At 40.6% G+C, this 13,144-nt stretch overlaps 1 protein-coding gene across 1 annotated transcript in view; it reads right to left on the minus strand.

Moving 5' to 3' along the window:
- The window catches only part of ASB5 (ankyrin repeat and SOCS box containing 5), a 40,754-nt gene extending 34,201 nt beyond the window's left edge, over nt 1-6,553 (minus strand). Inside the window, exon 1 of the mRNA XM_065947465.1 lies at nt 6,254-6,553. Coding sequence (XP_065803537.1) covers nt 6,254-6,449 — 196 coding nt within the window. The 5' untranslated portion in view covers nt 6,450-6,553. The remainder of the gene's footprint in view (nt 1-6,253) is intronic.
- Nucleotides 6,554-13,144: the final 6,591 nt, after the last annotated feature.

Raw genomic sequence — 13,144 nt, forward strand, 5'->3', positions numbered from 1 at the left:
CAAAATTGTATCAGTTATGTCAATTAATAAGAAAAGTAGCTTATTTTCATAATTTACCATCCTCTAAAAGACAGTGCAAATTGAAAAGCAGAAGGTCTAGGTGAAGTGTTATTCTTCAACTATAGTTATTATATAATTTTTTTAGAGGTGACTATAACCATGCCACCTATATACAAAATTCATTTTAAAATTATTCACCAACATACTTTTCATTCTTCAAAAGGCTTAATGGATAAGCAATGAGCACACTGGCTCTTGTCTAAAACATTTCTTTTGGCAAGAAAACTGTGCACCTACAGGTAAAGATTTAGGCAGGAGATATACGAGCTAGAGGGCTTCCCTGGTGGGGAAGGAAGATGGTAAGGAATGTGCTTGCAATGTGGGAGACCTGGGATCAATCCCTGGGTTGGGAAAATCCCCTGGAGAAGGAAATGGCAACCCACTCCAGTATTCTTGTCTAGAGAATTCCATGGACAGAGGAGCCTGGTGGGCTACAGTCTATGGGGTTGCAAAGAGTCGGACATGACTGAGCAAGTAACATACACACATATGAGTTAGAGGTTATAATAGGTTGAGAGATGAAAAGGTGCATGGGGAGGGGTGATGGGGAACTGGGAAGTTCTGGAGCATGATGAATGAGGACATTGGCATGATGATGGAGAGAAGATGCCTGTGGTTACCCGGGCAGAACCTTCTTCTCTCCACACTCTCTCCTCTGTGCTCCCCGAGCACCCCTTCAACCGTGCAATCAGCACTCACCATGCTCCAGATTACTTGGTCATCTGTTTGTCTCTCTCACTAGACTATACACACCTTTAGGAGACAGACAGTGATGTGTTTGTATAGTTCATCCTTGATGCTGAGCACTGCACCTTTGATACAGAATACACACAAGTAAAATGTATGGAAGAATATTCCTAGGAAACCAGTCTCCTCCTAAACAATAATGAGCTATGCTGCCTTCTTTAATTCCAAAAATCTAAGCATTTCTCCAAATACAGAGGAAGAGGAACAATATTAATACATTAAAATATGACAAAGCCTTTTGCACCCTGGAAACTTTGTTCTCAGATTCCTGTTTAAATTCACAGTATTATATTCATCCCTTCCAAAAAAAGAGCTCTGGCATTTCCAAAAAAAATAGTAGAAATGTGGGCAAAATGAAAGTCTCTTAAAAACCTTTTTGGTAGAAATTTTGATTATAATGTCATATTTCTTGCCATAGAAGAACTGTTCCATTTATTCCAGCTATTCTTATCTAGTGATTTTTCCATTAAGTATAGAAAATGTGTCCCCAGACTCTCACATCTTCAAGGTATTTTTATACCTTTATACAATAAGCACTATAAAAGAACTGAGCCTACAGGTTGACTTGACATTTTTCAATGCTGAGATTCTGAGAAATGTTCCCAACATAACTAACCTCACAATCAATACAGGAGCACTGAAACCCACAGGAAACAAGCTGTTCCCGGGGAACAGGTATAACAGGCATGCCTGTTGCCCTTGCTCGCATCAGCCATAAAATTAAATTTCTTAAGTTGTTTTTAAACCTGGGATGGATTCTACTGACGGAGAAAAAAGTTACATCACACAAAGTTCTAGCTGCTTTTCCTACCCAGGTTCCAGTGTTCTCCAAAATGATAACTCCTTTGTCATTGACTCAACTCAGAGTGCACGTTTACCCTGTATCCTATTTCCAAGTGTCAACAATAGACTCACTGGGGAAAAAAAAAAAAAAAAAAAAACTGCATGCTTAATGGCAACCCTGAAACCAAATTTCTGAAATCTCAAGCACAAATATTTTACCAGACGATTCCTCATACATTCTATATTCTATATCAAGCTTCAACCATGAGAGGAGTGCTAAGGAGGCTGGGTGTCACAAGATTGGTTTTCAGGCAGCCTCATGGTGTCATTACCTCGATGAATTTTCCACACTCTGAAATTTGGTCCATGGCCTTGCAGGCTTGGAAACCTGATCTGTCGGCAAAGCTGGAGCAAAGTCACATCTCGGAGGTGGACTTACAACCCAAAGAGCCCAGAGCACTAAAGAGTGATGTCAAGATGCAAACATATTAATTTACCTCGAGAACCATAAATGTCAGATGGACTGAAACCCTCCCAGGGCAAGCCAGCACATTCTCTCTCTCTGTGGACAGAGGCAGAGGGGGAGCCAAGTCATAACCAGGAGGTTACTTGGTGATGAAAAAGTGGAACAAAGGAAATAAACAGTAAATAAATCAAAGACAAGACAGGAATTCAGAGTTTAGCGCTACGATTTCCTGACTCACCCTGACATTTCACACTAGAAGAGGTGACCCATCAGACTTGCCAGGCAGCTGAGGACCCAGCTCTCTGTGGTGGCATTACCTGGGTACTACAGACCCACCTGGGTGGGTAATTAGTCCTTCTTCTGATTGACAGACTTTTCCTTTAGGTATGTCACTATCTAATTCTGGGAGACCCTAAGGTAACCACTACTCTCTCTGCTGGTGTATTTAAAGGTACTATCAAGTTCATTCATTTCTTCTTCTTTTTGTTTATTTTTTGTTGTCATTCTTTTCTTTTCATTCAGACCACCACCATCAGAAAATCTAGGGCCTCATCTCCTGATGGTGGGGTCTAACTGATCTACCAACTTCAACCCGTCCCCTTACTCAACTCCAAAGATCACTACTGTATAAATTGACCTTAAATTAGCATTTTATATGTTTTCCAAACTTTCCTCATACCAGACACTCCCAGTGACTCCTACTGCTGTCAAAGTAAAGTTCAAATTGATTAGCCTGCTATTCAAATTCTTTCATATCTGTGCCCAATTTATTATCATTTTTTCTATTGCATGAACCTTCAACTCCAGGCAAATCTACTGTCTCTTATCATCATATGTGCACCCTAACTCCTGCCTCTGTTCCCTCCTGGGTTCCTGGAAGTCAACTCAAGATCTTCATCTTCCATGAAAATATCTCTGAAGGTCCAAATCTGAAACTGACCTTCCATTCTTTAGGCTCATTTGGTATTTAGTGTATCTGGGAAGTAATTATTATACATCATCCCGAAGGACCAGGGGAGCCTGACATGCTGTAGTCCATGGGTCTCAAAGAATCAGACACATCTTAGTGACTTAACAACAGACATCTCCTCAATTAGAATAACCTGCTTACAGTTGGGAACAGTACATTTTGCTTTTTTTATATCTTATTTCTTCAATGCCTTGTTACCAGGGTGCTCAATAAACGGGTACTTAGAATTGACCTTATCTACATGTAGGTTAAAATACTGAACTCTCCTAAGAGCCTAAGATAAAACTTGAAAGGTAAACCCTTAGCTGTTTCTCTAGGTGTCTGTGAGTTGTCAGTGGCACATGCTTCTTCCACACCTTTGGAGGGATTTAATAAAATCCGCAATCTCCCCCACATCTCACTTGCTCTCTGTACTGTCTGATGTAACAGTTGGAGACACCTTTCAACTCCTGTTAGTTTCACTGAATCAGCCTCAAAGTAAAGTGCTGGCTTTAAAAATAGACTAGACCTCAGATAGGTGGAGACTGTCATTAGGACATTTAACTGGCAAGAACCATATGGGAAAATAGTTACATAGAAAAGCCTAACAGGTCCCTCCAATATGATGGTGGAGTTGATAAAAGGGTGAAAAGTCAGATTTCTATGGCTTATTGGAATGGCAAAGGGATCAAGAAGGAAACAATCTTAAACAATTTTAGTTACCATATTGCTTTTTGGGATTCTTGTGTGATCCCACCAGGTCTCCAGCCTGATTGGAAAGTGCATTAAGAAAGATCACCCAGTATTTGTCTAAGACAATGAGCTGATTTGCAACAGTATCCGGGAAGACAGAGTTTCTTTTATTTCCTACCAAAGAACTATTGCTCACTGGGAGGACATCCAGACTGTTGTCAACAGGGTCTTCCGTGATTATGAAAGATATGAAAATACACACACCATCTCATATTTCATGGAATTTGGCAGCTCCCCATCAGAAATGTTGGGGAACAATCTGGCTAAGTCTTGAAAGTAGGAACAAGAAATCTAACTCAGAGTGGAAGGAAGGTGATAATCTTTCCTAGGAAGGAGGAAATTGCTAGATTAAGCAAAGATAATTAAGCCTGATTGGTTAATTATAAAAACATAAACACAATAAAAATAGTTTAATCATAGTAAATAAAAGAAAAACCTATATTAAAACATAGTATAATTTCTTCCTAGGCAAGGAAGAATTAATTCTTAGAGGTAGACCAAGAGTTTGTAAGGTTCCCGATTGTCCTCCTAATATTAAATAAAATTGGAGACTGATTATTCTTACACTGAATACAAATTATAATATATTGTATTGGTCAATATATATGTGAATGCAAGCTATAGAAAGTGAGAATCTTGTTAAATAGGTACAAAATTAAAAACAACATATAACAGATGTGAAAATTTGATGTCCCCCATTTACGTTCCCAGAAAAAGTATTTTCTATTAAAGAGTGTTAATTCCTTTCTCTCCTTTTTGGAATATAGTCCTAGAATTCTAATATATCTTAACACAAACTCATCAAAACAGATGGGAACATGGAAGCCATTTCCCAGCTTCCCGGGGGCTTCCCAGCGTGAACAGACTGAAATCATGCTAAAGAGGGAACAAGTGTTTCTTTTATTTGTAAATAAGTTCAAAAGGAGATTTCAAAGCTTCCTCTAAAACCCTTGTCAATTCACCAGAAATGTTGGATTTCTAGCCAATATTTCAGTTCTTGTGTACGGCAGTTCTCATAACACGTAGACGGGATTTGATTATGAAGTAAGGAGTTACGGGCTGCCTGTGACCGTAAACTTCATCACCTTATGCATGCATCACCTATTTAGTCTTACCTCTAAAAACATGAGGTTTACTTTAAAATCTAATCTCATATGCTTGCTTGTTTTTAAAACACAATATTTCCTTTACCCAGATGGTATATACGGCATTTAAACAGTTATCCCTATTCTGAGCTGGTGGGTGAAAGATAAAACGTTGCCTGTTTCCTCTAGAGCCCACCTTCCTCATCTGGGTTTCATCCTGGCATTTAGATTTTCCTCACTTTGAACGAACACATAACTTTCTCACTTTGCATAAGGACGGTCTTCCTTGGGGGGAAAATGTATTTCTTATGTACCACATACACCAAAAAAAATTTTCTACCTTTGTTCAATTTTACATATACCTACAGAGTCACCTAGAGTTTTAAAATAAGTTATTCCACAAATTAAAAAATATAGAAAAGCAGATACAAGCTTTCTATTCTAAGCATTCTTTAAAAAAATACATTCTCTAATTATGTGGTAATATATTTTGATTTCAAAAATTTAAATTACTTTAGCGGTATTTAGGGGTCTAAAATGTACATGCTTGCCTGATGATTTTCAAACCAGAAATAATCAAAAGACTTTAAGAAAACTGAAATGTCACCTCGAAGCCCACCATAAGAATTGCTTTTGTTGTACAAAATACCAGTCCAATAGAATGAAAATTGCTTTACAACCTTTCAAGTCTATGGTTAAAATGATTGTTTATCAAAAAAAAAAAAAAAAAGATTGTTTATCACTTAATTTCATACTTCAATTTCTTCCAAGAAATATAGATGGATGTACTTGGCTGCATACATACAACATTTGTTCATTCATGTTCCTGTCCGTTTGTAATCAATTTCTTACAAATTGAGCAAAGCGACAAAAATTCCATGAGGAAAACCCATGTCATACATCTTAGTATTTTCCACAGTGTGCTTTACTTTATAATGAAGTGGCTAATCTCAGGCAAATAAAAACTGTTAAAAACAAACAAAACCTTCAAATCTTTTCCTGTAACGATCATTTGACATATTCCTAAAGATCTGATTTAAAAAATCATAAAAATTCGGGTATATTAAGGACAATTGAAGTGCAATCAGTAGTTGAACCCTGTAAAAGTATGGCTTGGCAAGTGAAACTTTAAAAGTTTAAAAATATTTATGAATAAGAAAACATCTTAGAATATGTTCCCATTAGATTATTTTGCAACCATACCTCAATTTGATTAAACCCCAAAATGTAATTTTATTTTCCTTTTTTTTTTCCTGAGGCCAGGAAGTGACTTAAATATTTTCCATGACGAGAAGTTGGCAAAACAGTCACTTTGAATCGGTCCCTAGGGGAGGAAACCTGAGGTGTTTTCTTGGGTTGTGGATGAAACATAAAGTCGGCGTGAAACCAGAGCGGAGGCCGGACACATACCTTGTCCTTGGGTTACTCCGTAAAACTCGGCCGCTATCCGAGCCGCTTCCTTGCGGTTGCCTTTCACTATGTAGAAGTGGCTGAGGATGGCCAGGCTGATTTTCACAAAGAGCTTGAAGCAGAAAAGGGAGAGGATGGTGAAGTAGACGTTGGAGAGCTGCTGGGCGAACGGGCGGTTTTCCTCCACCACCGACATCGCTGCGCAGGCCGGGCCGCCGGGCCGGGTCAGATCCAAGTCCTGAAAGTGCTTGGCTCCGGTCCGGGATGCTCCTGAACAGCTGGTCCTGAGGAAAGAAAATGTCAGCTGGTGGCGATGCCTCCAGCTCAAAATATTTATACTGTCCATAAAAGTGCCTCGCACACGCCTATTGGTCTGACAATATTCCGGGGGAGCGCCGGCAACACGTGCCGGGTTCGGAGACGCCTGACTTTCCGAGCCGGGTATAAGGTGACGCCGCGTCTCCCTGCTCTGAGTTTCAAAACCCAGGTATTGACGTTAATGTACAGAGTGTTTCCTTTTTGTTGTCTGTTGTTTAGCCGCTCAGTCATGTCGGACTTTTGCAACCCCATGACGGACTTGAGCCGGCCAGGCTCCTCTGTCCATGGGGTTCCCCAGGCAGGAATACTAGAGTGGGTTGCTATGCCCTTCTCAGCGGGATCTTCCTGACCCAGGGATGGAACCCACCTGCTTTATCAACTGAGCTAGGCAGGCAGCTTACTTTTGGGGGAGGAAAGAATTGTCCTGAGCGCTCTGAAGACTCTGAGTAAGGGGTTCCTGGTGTGAATGCAAGCGAATTTCATGATATCAGGGTAAAATGAAGTCCATCAATTCAAACCTTCGAAATGGTCCTATTTGTAGACTATGAGCTAAATTATCGAACAGTTCATGACTTGTGGATTTAATGACCACTCATCAAATTAGCCAATTATGTGGCTTCTGTCATTGTCAGGAAAAAAAAATGTGTAAGTGGATAGACTGGAAAGCCACAGAGTCATAACTTCAGGCTATTTATTCATCCACTGAATACGTTTTAAGCACCTGCAATGTGTCAAGCATTTTGCTGGATGCTGGAGAGGCAGAGAATGTCACAGCCACAAGGAACTCAGAGTCCAGAGGAGGAAAGAGAAATAAGATAAAATACAAGTGAGGACAGGGTAATGTAAAGAGGAAGGGTCTGATCCTGGTAGGGAAGAGTTCCGAAAGGCTTCCTGGAGGAGGCACCGTATTCAGAGAATTTCAAGCAAACCGAAGTGCTTCATCTTTACTCTCGCAAACCAAGCAAGAATATATTTTTTTAGGCTCACAATCTTTGTTAGTTCAGTTCATTTCAGTCACTCAGTTGTGTCCAACTCTTTGCGACCCCATGAACTGCAGCACGCCAGGCCTTACTGTCCATCATCAACTCCCGGAGTCCACCCAAACCCATGTCCATCGAGTCAGTGATGCTGCACAACCATCTCATCCTCTGTTGTCCCCTTCTCCTCCTGCCCTCAATCTTTCCCACCATCAGGGTCTTTTCAAATAAGTCAGTTCTTCTCATCAGGTGGCCACAGTATTGGAGTTTCAGCTTCAACATCAGTTAGACCGTATCTTATTTAGTTTAGAAATAACATGCCACTATTTATATGGGGATCCTCAAGCAAGCTATATTTTAAAAAGCAAAATAGAGTAAATTATTAAGAACAGTAGTGTAGGGTGGCAGTATTTTGGCCCAGAAGTCAAAAATAATATGCCTAGTTACAAAATGACATATCATACAGGGAGTTTATTTATACATTTGTATGACCTGGCTTGAAGCCTGTTTGTTGCTGTATTGCTTCCTGATTCTTCTGAGAAGTTCCCAAATCACAAATAATAGCAAAGACATAAGGGAACAGAAGTGGCTCATTTTGGAATAAAGAGGCGTATCAACGATGGGTCGTGCTGGGCTTTTTTATGCTGCATGTCTTATCCGGTTGCGCTGACTTACACAACACATGCCTAAGACAAAGGAGGTGTAGCTGTAAAATAAATGTGCCAACAAAGCAGGCTTCTCCTTTCCCCAGGGACTGAGTGGTTCCCAGAAAAGTAAATTAGGTCAATGGATTAGAAAACCCCCTGGTCTTGTTTGCAGAGGCAGAGAACTAGACTAAGTGGCTGCTCATAGGCCCCTGTGGAGCATTCCACATGTGCTCTGGGAAGCGATGAAAATGGACTGCAGACTCTTGATGGTGGAGTGACTGACTGTGAGGTTGTGGGGGGCGACCCTCCCGCTAGTCTTCCCCCTGGCACGGGGAGGCATGTGCCCGCACCAGGGAGGCATGCCAGGGACAGCTGGTCCACCACAGCGCTCTGAGTCACCCGCACCCACTTCCGTGCTGTGGAATCAGAAATAAAACCCACCTGAGTCACTCCTCAGTGTCTGCTCAGGTTTCACTCCTTCCTCTCTACCCGTAAGTGCTATTATAAATAATTATCTCCACATCAGCTCATCAGGGGACTGGATTCTTTGGGGCTGAGGAGCACTTTTATTTCGATAAGGCTGCTATCATTGGAACATTCAGTTTAACTCCCTACAGTTTTTGCTAGTAGGAAAATACTAACTCCAGTATCTAGGACTTTATGTCAAGATGTCATGCTTCATTTTAATGAGATCCTTGATTTCCCACCTTTCTTTTGTTAGTATGAACTCTCCTTTGACAACTTTTACCATCTCTATTTCTTTGAATCACTAAATAAAAATTAAGTCTAAATAGAAAAGCTCATAGTAAGTGAACTCTTCAAATATAAACTAGATGCTGTATTTTTTACCTTATAGATCCTTCCAAGCAACACCATAAGTTATTGATATTTTATTAGTATCTAAAAGACACATGAAAAATATTGTGCACCTATTTTCCTGGCACTCATGTTTTCTTAGAAAATAAAATATTGATTAATAATTTAAGCGATTTATTGAGATAAATACTTTTATCATTTACCATGTTCAGAGGATGTGGTAGAATGATGTGGGTGATTACCTAGCATATCCTAATCCATCTAATCATGCTGGTTTTGATCAATCAAACTGAAGTTGAGCCCAACAATTGTGTTACTAGAATGGGTGATGTGAGGGGAATTAAAAGCACAGGGAGAAATCATTTATTGAGAGCTTACTATCAGCCACATGTTTTACATAAACCTCCTCATTTGCAATCTTATTCTATCCCAAAGGAGTGTCTATTATAGTCATTTACATTTTAAAAGATGAAGAAAGTGGAGTTCTGGGAGTTTTGGTGACCTATAAAAAGTCCATCTGAGCAACAGCACTGTTTGAACACAGTTATGACTCTAAAATAGGTGCTCAAGTTACTGCCCATATTTTCTATTTTTAAGCACTTACTGTCAGAATGAGCAAGTATGATTTGTGCATATGGAGAGTGAGACAGAGTCACACAGAATCACACACACAGCAGAGAGGTCGGACTAAGATTGCATTTAATCAGGTACCTAAATTAGCGTCTAAATCAGGGGGTGAGCCATCCAGGCTCTGATGACTCCATGAGATGGAATCTTGTGTGTGCTTGATACCTGGGAGCCAAGGAAAAGGGGATTGTTTGGTGACTGGGCTAATACTTCTGAATTGTTCAAGTCTAAGATCTGGTGAGCAGCTCCCACTGAAGCAGCAGAGGGGAAGCAGATGGGGGGGGGGGGCAGAGAACAGGGCAGTCGAGATGCAGGACACTGAAAACCACGCTGAGTGCTCAAAACAGGGTCAAATGACTGAGGAAAAGCAAAATGAATGAGGACCAAGAAACGGACAGGGGGCATCACTGGTGAGCTTCAACTCACTATTTCAGTAGGTTAATGGAGGAGGAATTTTAGGACATCCGAAACCAGGGGTGATTCTCAGAGCAAGTTTCAAAGAAAATAAAAAAGGCCCCTGGGCTTCCTCTTTCGGGCACCTTTCTGGTATGATCTCTGCTCCCCCCACCACACAGGTGTCAGAGATAAGACCACTCCCTGGGACCCTGATCTTTCCTGTTTCAAGTCTCTCATTCAGCTTCCTTTAGCATCCCGAGTACTACATGCATGAGTTGACACTGTGTGTGTGATGTGTTTCCGACACTTAATTTCATGTCATTCAGATGTCAGCTATCATAATAAGTCTCAAATATGGCCAGATTAGTCTATAAATTTTTAGAGATAATGGGGCTAAATCGTTTTGACTTAACTAAAGCATTGATTCAAATGATTATACTAAACATGTTAAGAGGATATAATAAAAATTGCCTGTTTCTAGTGTTTTCCAATTATTAAATCTTAGCATAAATATTTTTTATGTAGAGGAAATAGTGTCACCCTATTGAAATCATGATTTCCTTGTTGTTGTTTTTTTTTTTAAGAAATATGATCCTCTTCTCTGGCAGAAATCTAAAGGCTCTAGTTGACTTTTTACCCAGTAATATATCCTTTTAATGTGAATATTAATAACTACTTCAACTGGTTGTCAGGACTATTATATAAGTTACTATTTAAAAGTATTTGGAACAGTGTCTAGCACATACTAAGTGGTGCTTTATAAAAATCTGTTGAATAAATTAATTAAAAAAAACCAAAAATATGGCAACTAAAACAAACTGATGAAGATGAGGTTGGAAGGTGTAGCTTGGTGTGTAATGAGGTGTAAGAATATCCAATAACATACAGATGCCCTAAATTTCAATATAAATGCCCTATCATTTTCCATGTGAAATAAAATTCAAAAGATATGAATGAATCCTAAAAAACTGTTCAAAATAGATATATTAATAGGAATCAAAACTGGAAATAGTCCAAGTGTCCATCAATAGGAAGTGGATAAACAAACTGTGATATATTTATAAAACATAATACAGTTGAACAATAAAAGGATTAAGCTACTGATGTGTGCAAAACATAGAAGATTCTCAAAAACTTCTGCTGAGCAAAAGAGTACATATTGTATGATTTCTTTTTTATGAAGTTCAACATTATAAATATCATATAAATATAAGAATATAAACATATGGTGATATGAATTAAAAGGCTGGTTTTCAGGGATGGTGTTGAGGGTTGATTGAAGAGGGCAATGAGGTATCTTTTCAGAAAAATGGGAATATTATCTGTCTTTATTTGGGTGATGGTAACATGTGAGGGCAAAAGGAGAGGGGGGCGACAGAGGATGAGACGGATGGATGGCATCAATGACTCAATGGACAAGAGTTTGAGCGAACTCCAGGACACAGTGAAGGACAGGGAAGCCTGGTGTGCTACAGTTCATGGGGTCCCAAAGAGTCAGACACGACTTAGTGACTAAGCCACAACAACAACAGCATGGAGTATATATAGTTTAAATAATCTTATCAAGTGTACATTTAAGTCTGTGCATTTTACTGTAAGTGAATGACACTGCAATAAAATAAAAGTTGACAAAAAAAGTGTTGGCTTTTGGTAATGGCAGGCTAGTTAATTCTCCCAGCGGAGACAACAAAAATTTCTGGGTGAAATATTAAAACCACATTCCTAGTAATATCCACAAAGTATGAAGAAAGTGAGAAGTCACTGGCCCAAGAATGTAGGACGAGAGGAAAATCCAGAGAGGGATTTCGGGCTGTGCTTGCTCCAGGGATTGGGAGAGATGGTAGAGAGATTAAGCAGTCCTCCAACACTGCCTGAGGGAAAGGACACATCAAATGTGATGTATATGGTCTGCCAAGATTGAGGGCCATGGTAGAGGGCTCACACTTAGAGCTGATGTCCAGAAGAGGCAAAAGAGGAGTGAACCGGAGGTCAACCAGACGCTTTCAATGACTACAATCTACATGGTCTAGAAAATTTCTGTCCTGGAGATTGGATTAAGGTGATTCAAGATTGCTAGCACCCATAGGCATCTGTCAGAAAGAATCAATGAAAAGCATTCTCTCTGGAGGAAGATAACATCACAGGCCTTAAATTACTTCTTTACGTTTTTAAAAAGACGTATGTAGCACTCATTCAAAAATAAGGAAACACACAAAAAGATGTATCAATATGAATCAGAACCAGCACAAACCAAATGACAGAAAGAAGCCCGTAAGTAATGGGGACAGTGAAGTTTCCAGAAATCTAACGCGTGTTGTGTTTTTTACTAAGCCTATGGAGACGGAATCCAATGTAGTCACTCTGCCAGGAGTAGGTTGGGGGCTTGCCCCAGGCCATGCATCTCCCCTCACAGGGGGACAGATGATGGGGTCACGTCTGCTGCAGTGCTGGCCTCTGCACCCAAACTGGGCTCCTTCCCTTTGCCAATCTGCGGTGGTGGATGTGTTACTGTGTTCTGTGCCATGATGGATGCAGGCAGCGATGATGCCAACCGGCTGGTGCAGTCATCAGCTTGGCTTGGTCTCACCAGGATAAGCCCTTCCCCTGGGCACCCAACAAGAGACTCAGATGGTTCAGGTGGTACCACGGTTTGCTATCATCGTGTGTGGCCTCCAAGAGGAGTGTCTTGCTTGTGAGCTTGCAGTTTTCCAAGTGCAGACTGAACAGTTAGGCCATTGGCAACAACCCCAGAATCAATAAAAACCTCACGAGGCTCATCGAGGGGCGTGCTGGCTGGAACTGTGAGACGGAATTCCACCAACCGAGCGGACAGACCACGTCCACTGTCAGGTCTGCATCGCGGGCACTGAGGCTGAACAGCTGCCGCGGCAGCAGGACAGCATCTGGTTTCAGCTTGGCCAAACAGGCAGTGAAACAGGCCGCGGCTTTCTGTTCCTGAAGAAAACAAACAGCAGCTGTGCACCCCCCGGCTCTCAGACACAGTGCCGAGAAACAAGTCCCTACCTCCCCCAGAGCACTGCCGCTTTCATTTATATGAAGTTCACACAAAGGCTTCCCAGGTGGTGCTAGAGGTGAAGAATCCCCCATCA

The sequence above is a fragment of the Muntiacus reevesi genome, chromosome 10, assembly GCF_963930625.1.
Source record: "Muntiacus reevesi chromosome 10, mMunRee1.1, whole genome shotgun sequence".
Lineage (NCBI taxonomy): Eukaryota > Metazoa > Chordata > Mammalia > Artiodactyla > Cervidae > Muntiacus > Muntiacus reevesi.